This window comes from Leopardus geoffroyi, chromosome C2 (assembly GCF_018350155.1).
Source record: "Leopardus geoffroyi isolate Oge1 chromosome C2, O.geoffroyi_Oge1_pat1.0, whole genome shotgun sequence".
Classification (NCBI taxonomy): domain Eukaryota; kingdom Metazoa; phylum Chordata; class Mammalia; order Carnivora; family Felidae; genus Leopardus; species Leopardus geoffroyi.
In genome coordinates this window covers 30,555,604-30,568,913 of record NC_059333.1, presented here as the reverse complement: position 1 = coordinate 30,568,913, position 13,310 = coordinate 30,555,604, and the positions used below count along the sequence as shown (strand labels likewise).

At 35.9% G+C, this 13,310-nt stretch overlaps 1 protein-coding gene across 21 annotated transcripts in view; it reads right to left on the bottom strand.

The window, feature by feature from the left end:
* ROBO2 (roundabout guidance receptor 2) overlaps nt 1-13,310 on the bottom strand; it is a 1,707,596-nt gene that overhangs the window by 535,859 nt on the left and 1,158,427 nt on the right. For all 21 annotated transcript variants that reach the window (XM_045501643.1, XM_045501648.1, XM_045501642.1 and 18 more), the window contains one exon: nt 1,535-1,861. In XM_045501643.1, coding sequence (XP_045357599.1) covers nt 1,535-1,861 — 327 coding nt within the window. The remainder of the gene's footprint in view (nt 1-1,534; nt 1,862-13,310) is intronic.

Here is a 13,310-nt window from a genome sequence, read left to right as displayed (position 1 = left end):
TGTAAAGCTGACGTATTCCAGAGAATTGCAACACACATACATGCAAGTTTCCCAATCCAGTTTGGTACCATGTAGCACACGAGTATAACTACCAAGTTTAATTACAGACATGAGATGTTGAGCTATTATTTTGCACTCCCTTCCCAGCTACATAAATAAGTCTCGTGCATCTTGAAGCATCTCAATTTTCTTATCTATGAAGACCTACTGGTACAACCAGAAAGGTGAAGAGTAAACTTTTTACATCCAATTGTTACCATCTTATTAATGATCAATTCCAGATAAAATCTTTCCACAGGATAGCTAATATCAAAATTTCATGGTACTGTTTAAATTAGGACACAAATTTGATCCTTACCTATAAACCATAATAATAATAATAATAATAATAATAATAATAATAATAAACAAATCTATCATATATTTTAATACATTCTGGAAAATAATGTATGAACTTATGAAGGCAATGTTCACATAGATGCAAAGCATTGACCTCTTGACTTAATAGTGCTATTTGGGCTATCTGCTGAATAAATATATATATATATATTTTTTTTTTTTTTAAGTGCCAGAGGTCAAGCCTTTAACTATTGCTGACTCCCAAGACTGAACAAGATCCTTCCATGTATAAACATTTTGTCCTTATAAAAACCAGGTTTCTTCTCTGATGAGTTTTGTTGGTAGAAAAAATAAACAAATAGAGTTGTTGTTATTGTTCCTGTATTCTCCCCTACACACCTAGGATAGTGATTCCTGAGTTCAGACTGGAAGTAATAAAAGAGTTAATATAATCTAGGGAGTATATTCTTTTTAAGGTCATTTGTTAAAAGTTCGATTTAGCAATACTAATAATATAATATAATATAATATAACATAACATAATACGCTATATATAGATAAGTAACACAAACAGGTATAAAATACTGAATTTATGCCCTATATTTGAGGCCACGTTAGACATAAATTTTGCATTTCAAAATAGCTGACTTTACGGGGCGCCTGGGTGGCTCAGTCGGTTAAGCATCCGACTTCAGCTCAGGTCATGATCTCACAGTCTGTGAGTTCGAGCCCCACATCAGGCTCTGTGCTGACAGCTCAGAGCCTGGATCCTGCTTCAGATTCTGTGTTTTCCTCTCTCTCTGCCCCTCCCCTGCTCACGTTCTGTCTCTCTCTGTCTCAAAAATAAATAAAAACATTAAAAAGTTTTTTTTAATAAATAAATAAATGGCTGACTTTAATACTTGATTATATCTTTCATTAATAATTCCAATTTTAAATATCAGCATCATTGCCACTTTGCTTTACTGTAAAAGCATAATTTCCACTCTGATTCAATATAAATAAATTTACTGTAATACCATAGCTTGACATTATTTTGACCAGCTTTCTTTGGAGAAGGCAAAGTAAAATTATGCACAGTGTGTTGACTTTTCTTCTTTAGGTATTAAGTAGCCACAGGGACAAATCAAAGCTCACTAAAAATAAATCAAAGTTAAAGTGCACGCCATTTATAAGATTCATTGTGTTTACTTACATGCCACTTCCAGAGATGCATTTCGACTCACTGCTTCACCGAGATAGTTCCTTGCAACACAAACGTAGCTTCCTTCATCAGGTTTGCTTCTGCGCCCGTGCACAATGCGCAAGAAGAATAAGGATCCGCTGGGCAGAAGCATCCTGTGAGACCGGGGATCATCCTTGTCAGTCTCCACCCGCTCACCATCCTTGTACCACTCAATGGTGGGCGTTGGCCGGCCCTCTGCCTTACAGTTCAAAGTGGTGGGCTCTCCCTTAGAGACAATGACATCTGAAGGGTGCTCCACAATCCGTGGCGGGAAGTCTTCCTGGCGAAGACGAGATCCTACAAACAGGACAGAATGAAGACAGGCTTCAACATTTCCTTATCTATAGCTCTTGTTTGGCTTAGGTTCACATTGAAATCCCCAATTATTCAAAATGCCCTTATTACTATTTTATTCATGCTTCATTCTTTGGTTCTTGATGCAGCTCCTAAGTCATTGCCACTCCTTTGAAGAATGTGATAATATACCATTGCATTAATATGTTAATTCTGATGAGTTAGGTTTAAATTTTCCATGAATTGTGACAAGCAAAAGTAAAAGAGAATATGAGATTTTCTGTTGGGTGCTAAGAAGAGTAAGATTAATCACCTATCCTTGAAGTGATTACTATCTACTGGGGGACAAAGCCAAGTGGGCAACTATCTAGAATATACAATGCAGTGTATCATACTGGCATTGTGTCATCAGATTTAACATAAAAAGATAACCCACAAATTATATACAAATATTAACTCAATTTAACAGATAAGGAAGCATCTCAGGAAATGACATCAATTTCCCAGAAATGTAGAGGAAATAAGCTGATGAGGCAGGATTTGAACTCAGGGATATATGACTGAGGAATTCAAGTATAAATCATTATATTAAAATAAAATAAATGTTGCATGGAGGTCCAAGAAATGCATTACAGGAAGAGAGTGGAAAAAGAAATGTTAACTTTAACTGGATTATAATGAGGCCTCCCCCGAAAAGGTGACATTTAATTGAGCTGTAAAGAATAAAACTATGTAAATAGAAGGGAAAAGACATTCAAATTGAAGAAACAACATGAGAACATGAGAGTATATGCATAAATAATATATTTCATGATCAGGGAGGAAATTGATATGGCAGGTGGGAGTGAAAGGTGGTTTTGGAGCCCAGAAAAAAGGGCTTTAAATAACATGCTAAGGATTGTGATCTTCATTCTATATGGCTAACAGATTTTGAGGGGGCAGTGACATGACTATCTGTATTAGATAGTTTTGGTGCGCAGTATAAAAGATAAAGAGCAATGGAGGCAAAAGGAGAAAGTTACTTAACTATTCTGGAGAACAATAAAAAGAACTTGACTTTGAGAAATGATGCTGACGGTAGAAAAAAGAAGACAGAGGCATACCATAAAATAACCCTTGATAGAATATGCTATCTCCCCATAGAGTCAGGAAGAGTTGTAGGCACCAATGACTTCCTTGTAAGTACAATGAAAGGGGAGCCATTAAGTGGTAGAAAAAATAGGAAGAAAACAACCTGTTGGTATTTTGAGATCAAAATTTTCATAATGTGTTGTTTTATATATTTTTAGTTTATAAGGTGTCACTGGCCATTATTTGTGAAAGGGTCTTGCCAGCTCTTGCGCATAAATCTAACAGAGATGGTGAAAGAGATAACCGTGTCAGTTGGGGTGCCTGGGTGGCTCAGTCAGTTAAGTGTCAGACTCTTGATTTCAGCTCAGGTCATGATCTCTTGGTTCTTGAGAGCGAGCCCATATCAGGCTCTGTGCTGACACTGTGGAGCCTGCTTGGGATTCTCACCCTCTCTGTGCCTTTCCCCTGCTAGTGCTCTCTCTCTCAAAATAAATAAATAAACTTAAAAAAAATAACCATGTCTGAGGCCATAATGATAGTCTAGATACAAGTTTTAAATTTTCCAACCAATCATCTAATATTAGCACATTTCAGCTTCAAAAATAAATAAATCTGAGAAATATTAACTTCCCAAGTTTGTTGAATACAATTTGTTATCTCATCAGATCCAAGAAGGAACTTAAACATTACAAGTGCTGGGTACCTAAAGCAAAAGAGTACAAAGGTCAGAATTTATTTTTTTTTTAAACGCACTAAAAAAAACCCAAAGTATATAAATATGGACAGGTAATCACCTTGTGCATCACAATAACAAAGAAGGTTATATATATATTGAAAATACTGGATCACAAAAGCAAATGAGGAATTTCAAGAATATAAAAAGTAAGATGTATTTTTAAAAGAAACAATCAGAAAAGATCTCAAAGTACTTAAATATGAATGTCTAATCACAATGGCAAATCAGTAACCTATTCCCAAATGTAAAGATCTGGTCTCAGAGCCATACAATCAGATCCTAAAATGGAACAACAGTTAATCTTACTCTTCATGTAACAGGCATATAGGCTACAATCACCTTGTTTAGATACCTTTCTTGTTCTCTAATTTGCCACGTGCACTTATCTGCAGCCTCCCTATGTCAAAGTTGTTCTGTTATTAAAACAAAGCAAGTCAATCATCCATGTTATTACAGGGCTCTTCACTTTATCAAATAGTTCCCCACCTTATTTGGCAGTTGGCCCAGATAAGGCCTGCAAAGAACCTGAAATGCACAAATACTTATTAAATAAAATAGAAAATAATGGACTTATAAAAGGAAAAAAGGCAAAATATCTAGCCCCCTTAGCAATTACACCTAGAATCCAGCATGTCCAATAAGCCCTCAGAGAATTTTACCCATTAATCACTATAGCATATGTAAACCTAATCTGGTGTTGTCACCCTTGGATATTCTTCTAGTCATTGTATTCCCACTGTTATAAAAACTTCAAAAAGACATCTACAATCTAAATGGAAGAGGAAAAACTATCCATTAGAAGAAATTATAAGAGCAAATTTTCATGACCGTTGAGTTAAGGAAAACTTTCTTGGACACCAAAAGCACATGCAACAAATCAAACAGATAAATTGGACTCATTGGATTTAAATATTTGTGCTTGGGGGGGGGGGGAATCAAAAGAATGAAAAGACAACCCACAGAATCAGAAAGAAAATATCTGCAAATCATATAGCTGATAGGGGACTTATACCTAGAATATAAAGAACTCATAGCATAATAAAAAAAATGCAAAAAAATGCAAATAACCAAATTTTAAAATAAGCAAAGGATTTGAAATAGATATTTTGCAAACAAAGCCAGACAAATGGCCAATAAGCAAATGAAAAGATTCTTGACATCATTAACTACTAGGGAAACGTAAATCAAAATCTCCAGTGAGACATACTTCCCACCCAGAAGAATGGCAATAATGAAAAAAAAAAGTAAAATAACAAGTATCGCCAGGGATGTGGAAAATCTGAAAGCCTCATACATTGCTGGTGGGAATGTAAAATGGTGCAGCCACTTCACATAATATTCTAGATTTTCTCTAAAATTTTGGAATTAACATATGACCGAACAATTCGACTTCTGGGGATATAACTCAAGAGAAAGGAAACCTTATAGCCACACAAAAACTTGTACATGAGTCTAATGTAATGTACATAACAGCATTATTCATAATAACCAAAAAAAAGAGAGAACCCAAATGTCCATCAACTGACTAATACATGTTGTACATCCACATAATGGTATATTATTCAGCAGTGAGGAAAGAATGAAGTCCTTATACACACTACAACATGGATGAACCTTAAAATCATTATACTAAGTGAAAGAAGCTTATCACAAAAGGCCACATATTACATGACACCATTTATATGAAATGTCCAGAAGAGGAAAATAGAGACACAATGCAGGTTTGTCATTATCTAGGGTGGGGAATAGGAGTTGGATGTGAAGGGGTATCAGGGTATCTTTTGGAGGTGATGAAATATTCTAAAACTGATTACGGCGATGGTAGCACAACTCCGTGATAATAATAAAAGCTATCATATTGCACACTTTCGATAGGTGAGTTATGTGGCATATAAATTATTTCAGTAAAGCAATTTTTAAAAAGTTATGGGTAAGGCATTGTGAACAAGCTTAACATAAGGGGTAAGAATTCATGTTCACCCATGCCAACAATTAGGTTATTATCTTCATTTATAATTCTTGTTTTGAAATATAATCATCAGGTCAGCAATATCCAACGGGGCATAAAATAAAGCTGAAAGGTTTCACCATATAGGTTGATAGATATAGGTTGATAGATACACAAAGACAGACATGTAAATCTACAGAAATATATCTAAATTTTAAGATGTTGTTAAAACTGAGGGGATTAATTCTGAACTCCCTTAAATTCAGACATTATGCAATATAGCAGTGACCTTAAGATAGATAAACTTTAGGTAGGTAGTGAATTCTTTAAAATTGTACAAAAATGGGTACTCTTGTGTGGGCAGAAACGGAGAATTGTAGGGGACCAAAGATTTCATCAAATTTGCAAAGAGGTCTGGGTCTTTAAAATTAGGAAGGACCACTAAACTACTAGGTATGCTACATTATTGGGCCAAATAACCCAATTATTTCTTTAAAAAAAAAAAAAAAAGACAGCTGAGTTGTCAGCCAAACTTAATGGGGATTCAATACTGAACAGTAAAGGGGGCTGTACTTTACATGAAGTGTCCTGAAAACTGTTGAACTTTGACATCCAAAGGCAAATTGGAAAATACAGGACTCCCAGCCCAACCCAGGACCTACATAATCAAAATCTGCACCCCCTCAGGGATGCCTCTGCAGGCAAAGTTTGAGAAGCATTGTTGTAACCAGTTTTTGCATGGCCCTCCCCTAAGAATGTTTTTACATTTTTAGTGTTGTTAGAAGACTAAGGAGAAGGAGGAACAATTAAAAAGAAGGTAGAAGAGGAAAGAGACATCATGTGGCCTAAAACGTTGGAAATATCTGCTGATACTTTACAGAAAAAGTTTGCCAATCTGCTTTAGAGTACCTGTTTGTCACTTTCCATTAATAACTAATTTTTTCACTTATATTTCTTTTATATAGGATCATAAAACTGTTTTCTCCAGATTTCAGATGGAAAAAAAAAACAACTTTGACTGCAGTGTTAATATTGCTCATGTAATTATTTGGGATTCTTATACGAACAGATCGGCTAAGCAAGATATCAGATTTACCTGCAATTCTAACTTTACTTGCAGCAAGTCTAGACACCTTTTTATTTCAATTATTAATAGGACAATCACCTAGTCAAGTGTTTTTTTTTTTTTAATTTTTAATGCTTATTTATTTTTGAGATAGAGAGAGAGAGAACATGAGCAGGGGAAGGGCAGAGAAAAGGAGACACAGAATCTGAACTAGGCATCAACACAGAGCTCAACACAGAGCCCAACACAGGGCTCGAACCCACGAACTGAAATGACGACCTGAGCTGAAGTCGGATGTTTAACCAACAGAACTACCCAGGCACCCCAGTCAAGTTTTAATTAAAAGCATTTTATTCAACTTTCTTCATCTCTTATTTAAAAAAAAAAAATCAGAAAATAGTCACAGGGACTTAAAGATGAGCATCCAAATGTTTATTGTTGCTAACCATGAAAGTAAACTATAAAACAGCCAAGTGACTTGTTCATAATTAAAGAGCTAACAGAAACAGAATTAGAACTTAAGACCTTTAATCCAAAATATTCAGCATTCTTAAAAACTGGATGTAAGAGGGGCGCCTGGGTGGCGCAGTCGGTTGGGCGTCCGACTTCAGCCGGGTCGCGATCTCGCGGTCCGTGAGTTCGAGCCCCGCGTCAGGCTCTGGGCTGATGGCTCAGAGCCTGGAGCCTGTTTCCGATTCTGTGTCTCCCTCTCTCTCTGCCCCTCCCCCGTTCATGCTCTGTCTCTCTCTGTCCCAAAAATAAATAAACGTTGAAAAAAAAAATTTTTAAAAAACTGGATGTAAGAATAAGTAAAGAACGCACATTACAACTACCCTAATTCCAAAACCCTCCTCTAAGTTTGACTGAAATGAGTCAGATAGATGTCTCTAATCACATTTTCCTTGGTTTTCAAAATGTAATTCTCAGACTACCAGCATCAGCATTACCTGGGATATCTCCTTAAAATGCAGATTCTTGGTCCCCACAGTGAACAAGAAGCATCAAAAGTTACAAATGGAAGAGGTCTAAGACACTCATTTTTGGTGCTGACCAGGAGAAGGTCATGCCCTCTGACCTGGTCTAAACTGGTCTGGAAAGTCATGACTTATACCTGGCAACAAATTAGTCAGGTGCATGCAGAAGCATCTTTGAATGAGGTTCTAAGCACCCAAAATTACATAATGGATTTTTTCTGCTTCTCAGGGATTCTCAAACAATGATTTTGAAATGATCGTTGGTAAAATATTTAATAAAAAAACAAACTGAGTAGTTTATTTGCTCTTCAAATGTTAGAGAGTTGGAGTAGAAGTATAAAATCCTAACTCATAAATATATTTATAAATATATTTAATATATATTTATTTAAATATATATTACTCAGTGAGTGCTAGAGTAACTTTTGTTTTTAGAGTGACTTCAATTACACAGTATAATAAAAGAGAATAAAGCACCTAAAAGAACACTTGTTGATTTCATTTCAGAGGTAAACTGCTCCTTCCTCATTGTTCACTTAGAGTATAGTATTTCCTTGAACTAAGCTTTACTTTTCACTCATATTTCACTCATAGTGAAAGCTATACTTTTCACTATATAGTCATATCTGGTCAAGTTAAACAACACAAACTTTTCTGATTTTTTTTTAAAAGGCAGAAGAAATTCTTGGCAAATACACTCCCTCCAGCCAAATTTCTGTGCAGCATCTGTTGTTGTTTTTTCCTAAAAACAGACACAGTACTATCTCCTAGTTAATAATAACCATGTGTTTTGCTGTTGTTGTTTTCTTTTTTGTGTGTGCAAAAAGTACCTTTATTAAAGCATAGGGATAGGACACTTGGGCAGAAAGAGCTGCACTCTGATTGTGAGGAGTGACTGATTATATATGTTTAAGTTGGGGGTATGCAGGTAGAGATAAAGGAAGTCTCTAAAGGAATTTCATATGTTAAAGAAGACTTACAGGATCCTGGAGGTCTGGCTATTGTCAAGCTAAGGTTGATTTTGACCTCTAACAAAGCGTTAAGACAGTTATGAATATTTTCAAAAAAAAAATCCTAGTTAGACTAAGCCAGCAAGGTTCTCTCTGATTACTCAAATTCTGAATGTGACCAGAGATACTTCCTGTAGTTTTCCCTCCCTCAGAGAGGTGCATAGTGCTACATGAAAAAAATCAAGGCTTCCTGACCCATCACATTGAGGAGGAGGTCATTGTGGAAGGAAAAAAGGATATGGGTTATTAACCAGCAAATATTTATGCTTCACTTTACCAGGTGCAAATCAGAATACCAAATGACTCATCAGCCAGTTTGGATGATGAAAAGAAATTACACATAGACTACCAGCATATGTAGTGAGCACCTTATTTTTTTTTCTCCTCTATAAACAAAGATTTCCCCCCTCAATATTTCCTCCTTAAAACCCTAATCACAATGCTAAGAGTTGATGTTTTCTGAGGTCATTCTTGCATTAATGTTTTTCTGCATGGTAAATTTTAGCTAGACCAGGTTGATCCCTTTACTAGATTTCAAAATGAGTTGTTACTGCTTTCTATTTTGCCAAAATAAATCCTATCAAAATTTTCTCCATGGAAAGCAACATATCTCAGTGCCACTATAAACTCCATCCACACTGATTAGTGAGCTAACATAATTTGTAATGAAATGGAATTGATCACTCCATCAAGTCTGTCCTTGTAACTTTTCTATCCTTGAATTCTTCATGATGAATAAATTCTAGTATACTTCCTTTATGAGGGAGGGGGGAAACAGATCATTTTTCCCCCCACGTAAGTCCTATATATGATAGGATGTGATGAGCAAGTCAATATTCAGGAAACACAAAAACTGTTTTATCCATTTAACCTTAGTAAAACTCTCTCAGGAGATGACCTGATTTGGCAATGAATTAAATAAATTTATAAGATTCTCATTCCTTCTGGAAGCACAGCAGTACCATGTTAAAAATAAGTTTAAATTAAAATTGAGAACTCCAAAAACTACTTATTTACTATAAAATTTCTGTATGGCTTTTCAATGTCACAAAACTAAAGGGCAAAGTATATGAATGGGAAGTGACAAGTATAAAAGATGTTTCTTGTCAAACTTAACAGGTAACCTTGATTCTGGAAGTTTCAGTTATGCACAATGGCATCCAGCAGCATCCCCATTATCCAGTTTTCTAGGTCCAACAGGAAGAAGATGAAGCCACGAAAGACCCTCTCATCTCAAATCCCCACATTACAGATGAGAAGAAAAAAGAAATAGAGAACCAAAGAACTGAAGTTTTTCTCCAAAACTGAGACTACAAGAACTATAGTTACCATATCTAGGAATACAAGCTCTGTTTTTAGGATGAGTTTTCTTTGTCCATTATGCCTCTTTCTTAGCCATATTTTTTTGGAAATTTAAAATGGAAAGTCCCAACCAAGCCCTAGATTTCAGTTTATTTTTGTTTTGGCTTAATTGATTTTTCCCCCCACCCTGGGTCATTGTATGCATTAGGTATATGACCTTAAGCAAGTTACATAAACTTTCTTATAACACTATTTTGTCATCCTAAAATTGAGGCAAATGGAACAGTAAACTCCTACAAATTCATTGTTTCATAACATGACAATGGCTGTCACATCATAATGGACATAACGACAAGAGAAGATAACAGGTAGCAGGCTTAGATTTACTAGCACAGAGCAAATTTTTAAAGATACATGAGGTAGATTAATGCTCATACTTTTAATAAAATATAAATTAGAAAGTTTGCCTTGATAGGTCTATCAAAAGAAATGGCTAATCAAATGCTTTCTTAGGGAATGCTCCAAAAGTTAACAATGCTTTAAAAACTTTTGTTTAAAAACTAGCTCATGTAACCCTTGTAATTTATTCTTATATTTCTATGAAATTTATTTCCATGGCCAATAAATACATGGTTCTAAAAATCATTTTAACCAAAAACCAACTGCTAAGATAGGGATGCTTATCTTAAAAGTAAATATTTTATCAATTATGTAAAATACAACCTTAGTCAAGATATTTAACATTTCTTTCCTTATTCAGGGTAAACAGGTTGCTATTTTAGGGAAATCAACTGAGACAGATTTCATAAAACTTTTTCTCTGAATTTCACAAGTGTATGTCAGGGCTTTATTTAAGTACTCTTAAAAGAAATTGCTGAAGATACTAAAAGTGGAACACATTTTCCATATTTCTTTCCTCCACCTCCTTACGTTATTTAGTAGCTTCATTATGTAAGTTTTAATTGCTTTTTATTACACATTTTCTGGCTGCCTAAATCCAATGCACTGAGCCGCCAACCTCACCTGAGAAGGTGGATCTAGGCAACACAGCCCCAACATACAGGGGAAGGCATGACTGTTTGGGAAAGTTAGACCAGTCGCCGAAAGAAACTGAAGCCAGGAGTAGACACATGGGGATATCTCTACAGAGATATTTTGAGACCACAAACCTGAAAGGTTTTCAGTAAATTTTTAGGAGTGATTTCCTCTGGAGAAATAACAAATTAATTTCCTACTTTATGAATTCATTTTCCAACAAGTCAGTGTGGAGCCAATGTATTAACCTGGACACTCATCCAATACTATTTCAAATCAATTTGCTACACCTTACCATGGTTGAAGGCATTCTTTAAAGAGTGATTTGCCACCAAATCAGAGGTTTTCATGGGTTATGTAGATTTGCCTTACAATGACAAAGCAAACTCTATTCCAGGAAGATATCCTTGAAATTCATCTTCTTATCATCATATTTAAAATATTTCGGGGCGCCTGGGTGGCACAGTCGGTTAAGCGTCCGACTTCAGCCAGGTCACGATCTCGCGGTCCGGGAGTTCGAGCCCCGCGTCGGGCTCTGGGCTGATGGCTCAGAGCCTGGAGCCTGTTTCCGATTCTGTGTCTCCCTCTCTCTCTGCCCCTCCCCCGTTCATGCTCTGTCTCTCTCTGTCCCCAAAATAAATAAAAACGTTGAAAAAAAAAATTAAAAAAAATAAATAAATAAATAAAATATTTCAATGTGGTTTCAAAATTTCATTAGACTTTATAAGAGATATGCAATGGGACAATTTCCAAACTCATTAAAATGTTTAACGATGTTTAATTTTCTAAAAAACATCAACATATATTTGATGGAGACTATGAACTTATTTCAAAAATATGGCATTTGTTTTATGTAAGCTCCAATGGAGTGATAACATTTAACCTTCTACTTTATTTCTTAAGCAATATATTTTGAAAATTCTGTAGCAATAGTGTTAATCATTGTAACTATAGATTCCAAAGCCCCCAGTGTCAGCATCAGAAAACAACATTCCTAACAGCACTCATATTTTACATGCATGCTAAACTTTGTTAAATATTTAGTCTCTGCTAATTGTGTAGAACTCGTGATATATTTTCCTCTAACCTAACTATTTTATTATAAACTTGAATTGAGATTCAGTGACCTAGTCAATATTGCAAACTTCTTTTACCATATAGTATACTAAAGATTTTTTAGAAATAGAATTGAAAATATTAGTACAATTCAGAAAATTTCTTAAGAGAATAATTGCTAAAGCATTACCCAAAAAATTACAACTGCCACAAGCCACGTATTAGCTGTCTTGTGTCTAAGTAATGCACACAATGACTGATTTGAGCCTTGTTCACTTCCAATAGACATTCTACAGTTGACCCTTAAACAACTTGGGGAGGGGGCTGTAGACTCTGATTCTCTAACTCTGTCGACCCCGTAGTCAAAAATCCACAAATCCATGTATAACTTTTGCCTTTCCAAAATCTTAATTACTACTAGTCTCCTGTTTACTGGAAGCCTTACCAATAGCATAAACAGTGGATTAACATATATTTTCTTTTATATGTATTTTATATTATATTCTTATAATAAAGTAAAATAAAGTAAACAATCTATCATTAAGAAAATCTGAAGGAAAATTCATTTATGGAATCTGTCTTTTGCTTCAACAGTGTTTGGATAGAAAGACCCTGAGATGCCCTTCTTCCAAGTTCCGACTACCCTCCAACCTCTTTTCTAGCCACAGCCTTCAGAATCACCTTCTCAGCTATCCTCTGCCTCCCAGACCAGTCAACAATGTTTTTGGGGGTTTTGTTTTTGTCGGTTTGTTTGTTGAGCTTAGCTCCTTATTGCCGACCAACCACGAGCTCCCATATTCATCAAAATTAGTCCACTGAAATAGGGGCCACAAACAACCCTCAGGTCAACATGTATCTGTGGCCCTCCTACACTTACCTCTCTCTGGGTTTCTATTTTGACCATAAGTGGCTCAGGAGGACAAGTGCCACTTATTTGGGGGCTGGCCGAGGGAATCTCAAGGGTGTCAAGTGTCTCTTGAAAATGCAAAATCAGCCCAGCAGCTGAGCCCTCCCCTAGGAAGTGCAAAAGCTGTCCCAATATAAATCGCTAAAACCCAGGGTGCGTGGAAGCCACCACGGTCCTGAAGAAGAATCTGAACTAAGTCCTTTTGTATCTGCACATCCTGGGTTCTGCCATGCAAACCTCCACCTCTGTGACTTCCTGGAGAATCACTTCCTGGTTGAAGGAGTAAAACATCAAGAAGATGGTAACCACCTGACTAACCTCCACAGGCTGGCTGACAGGCCCTGACC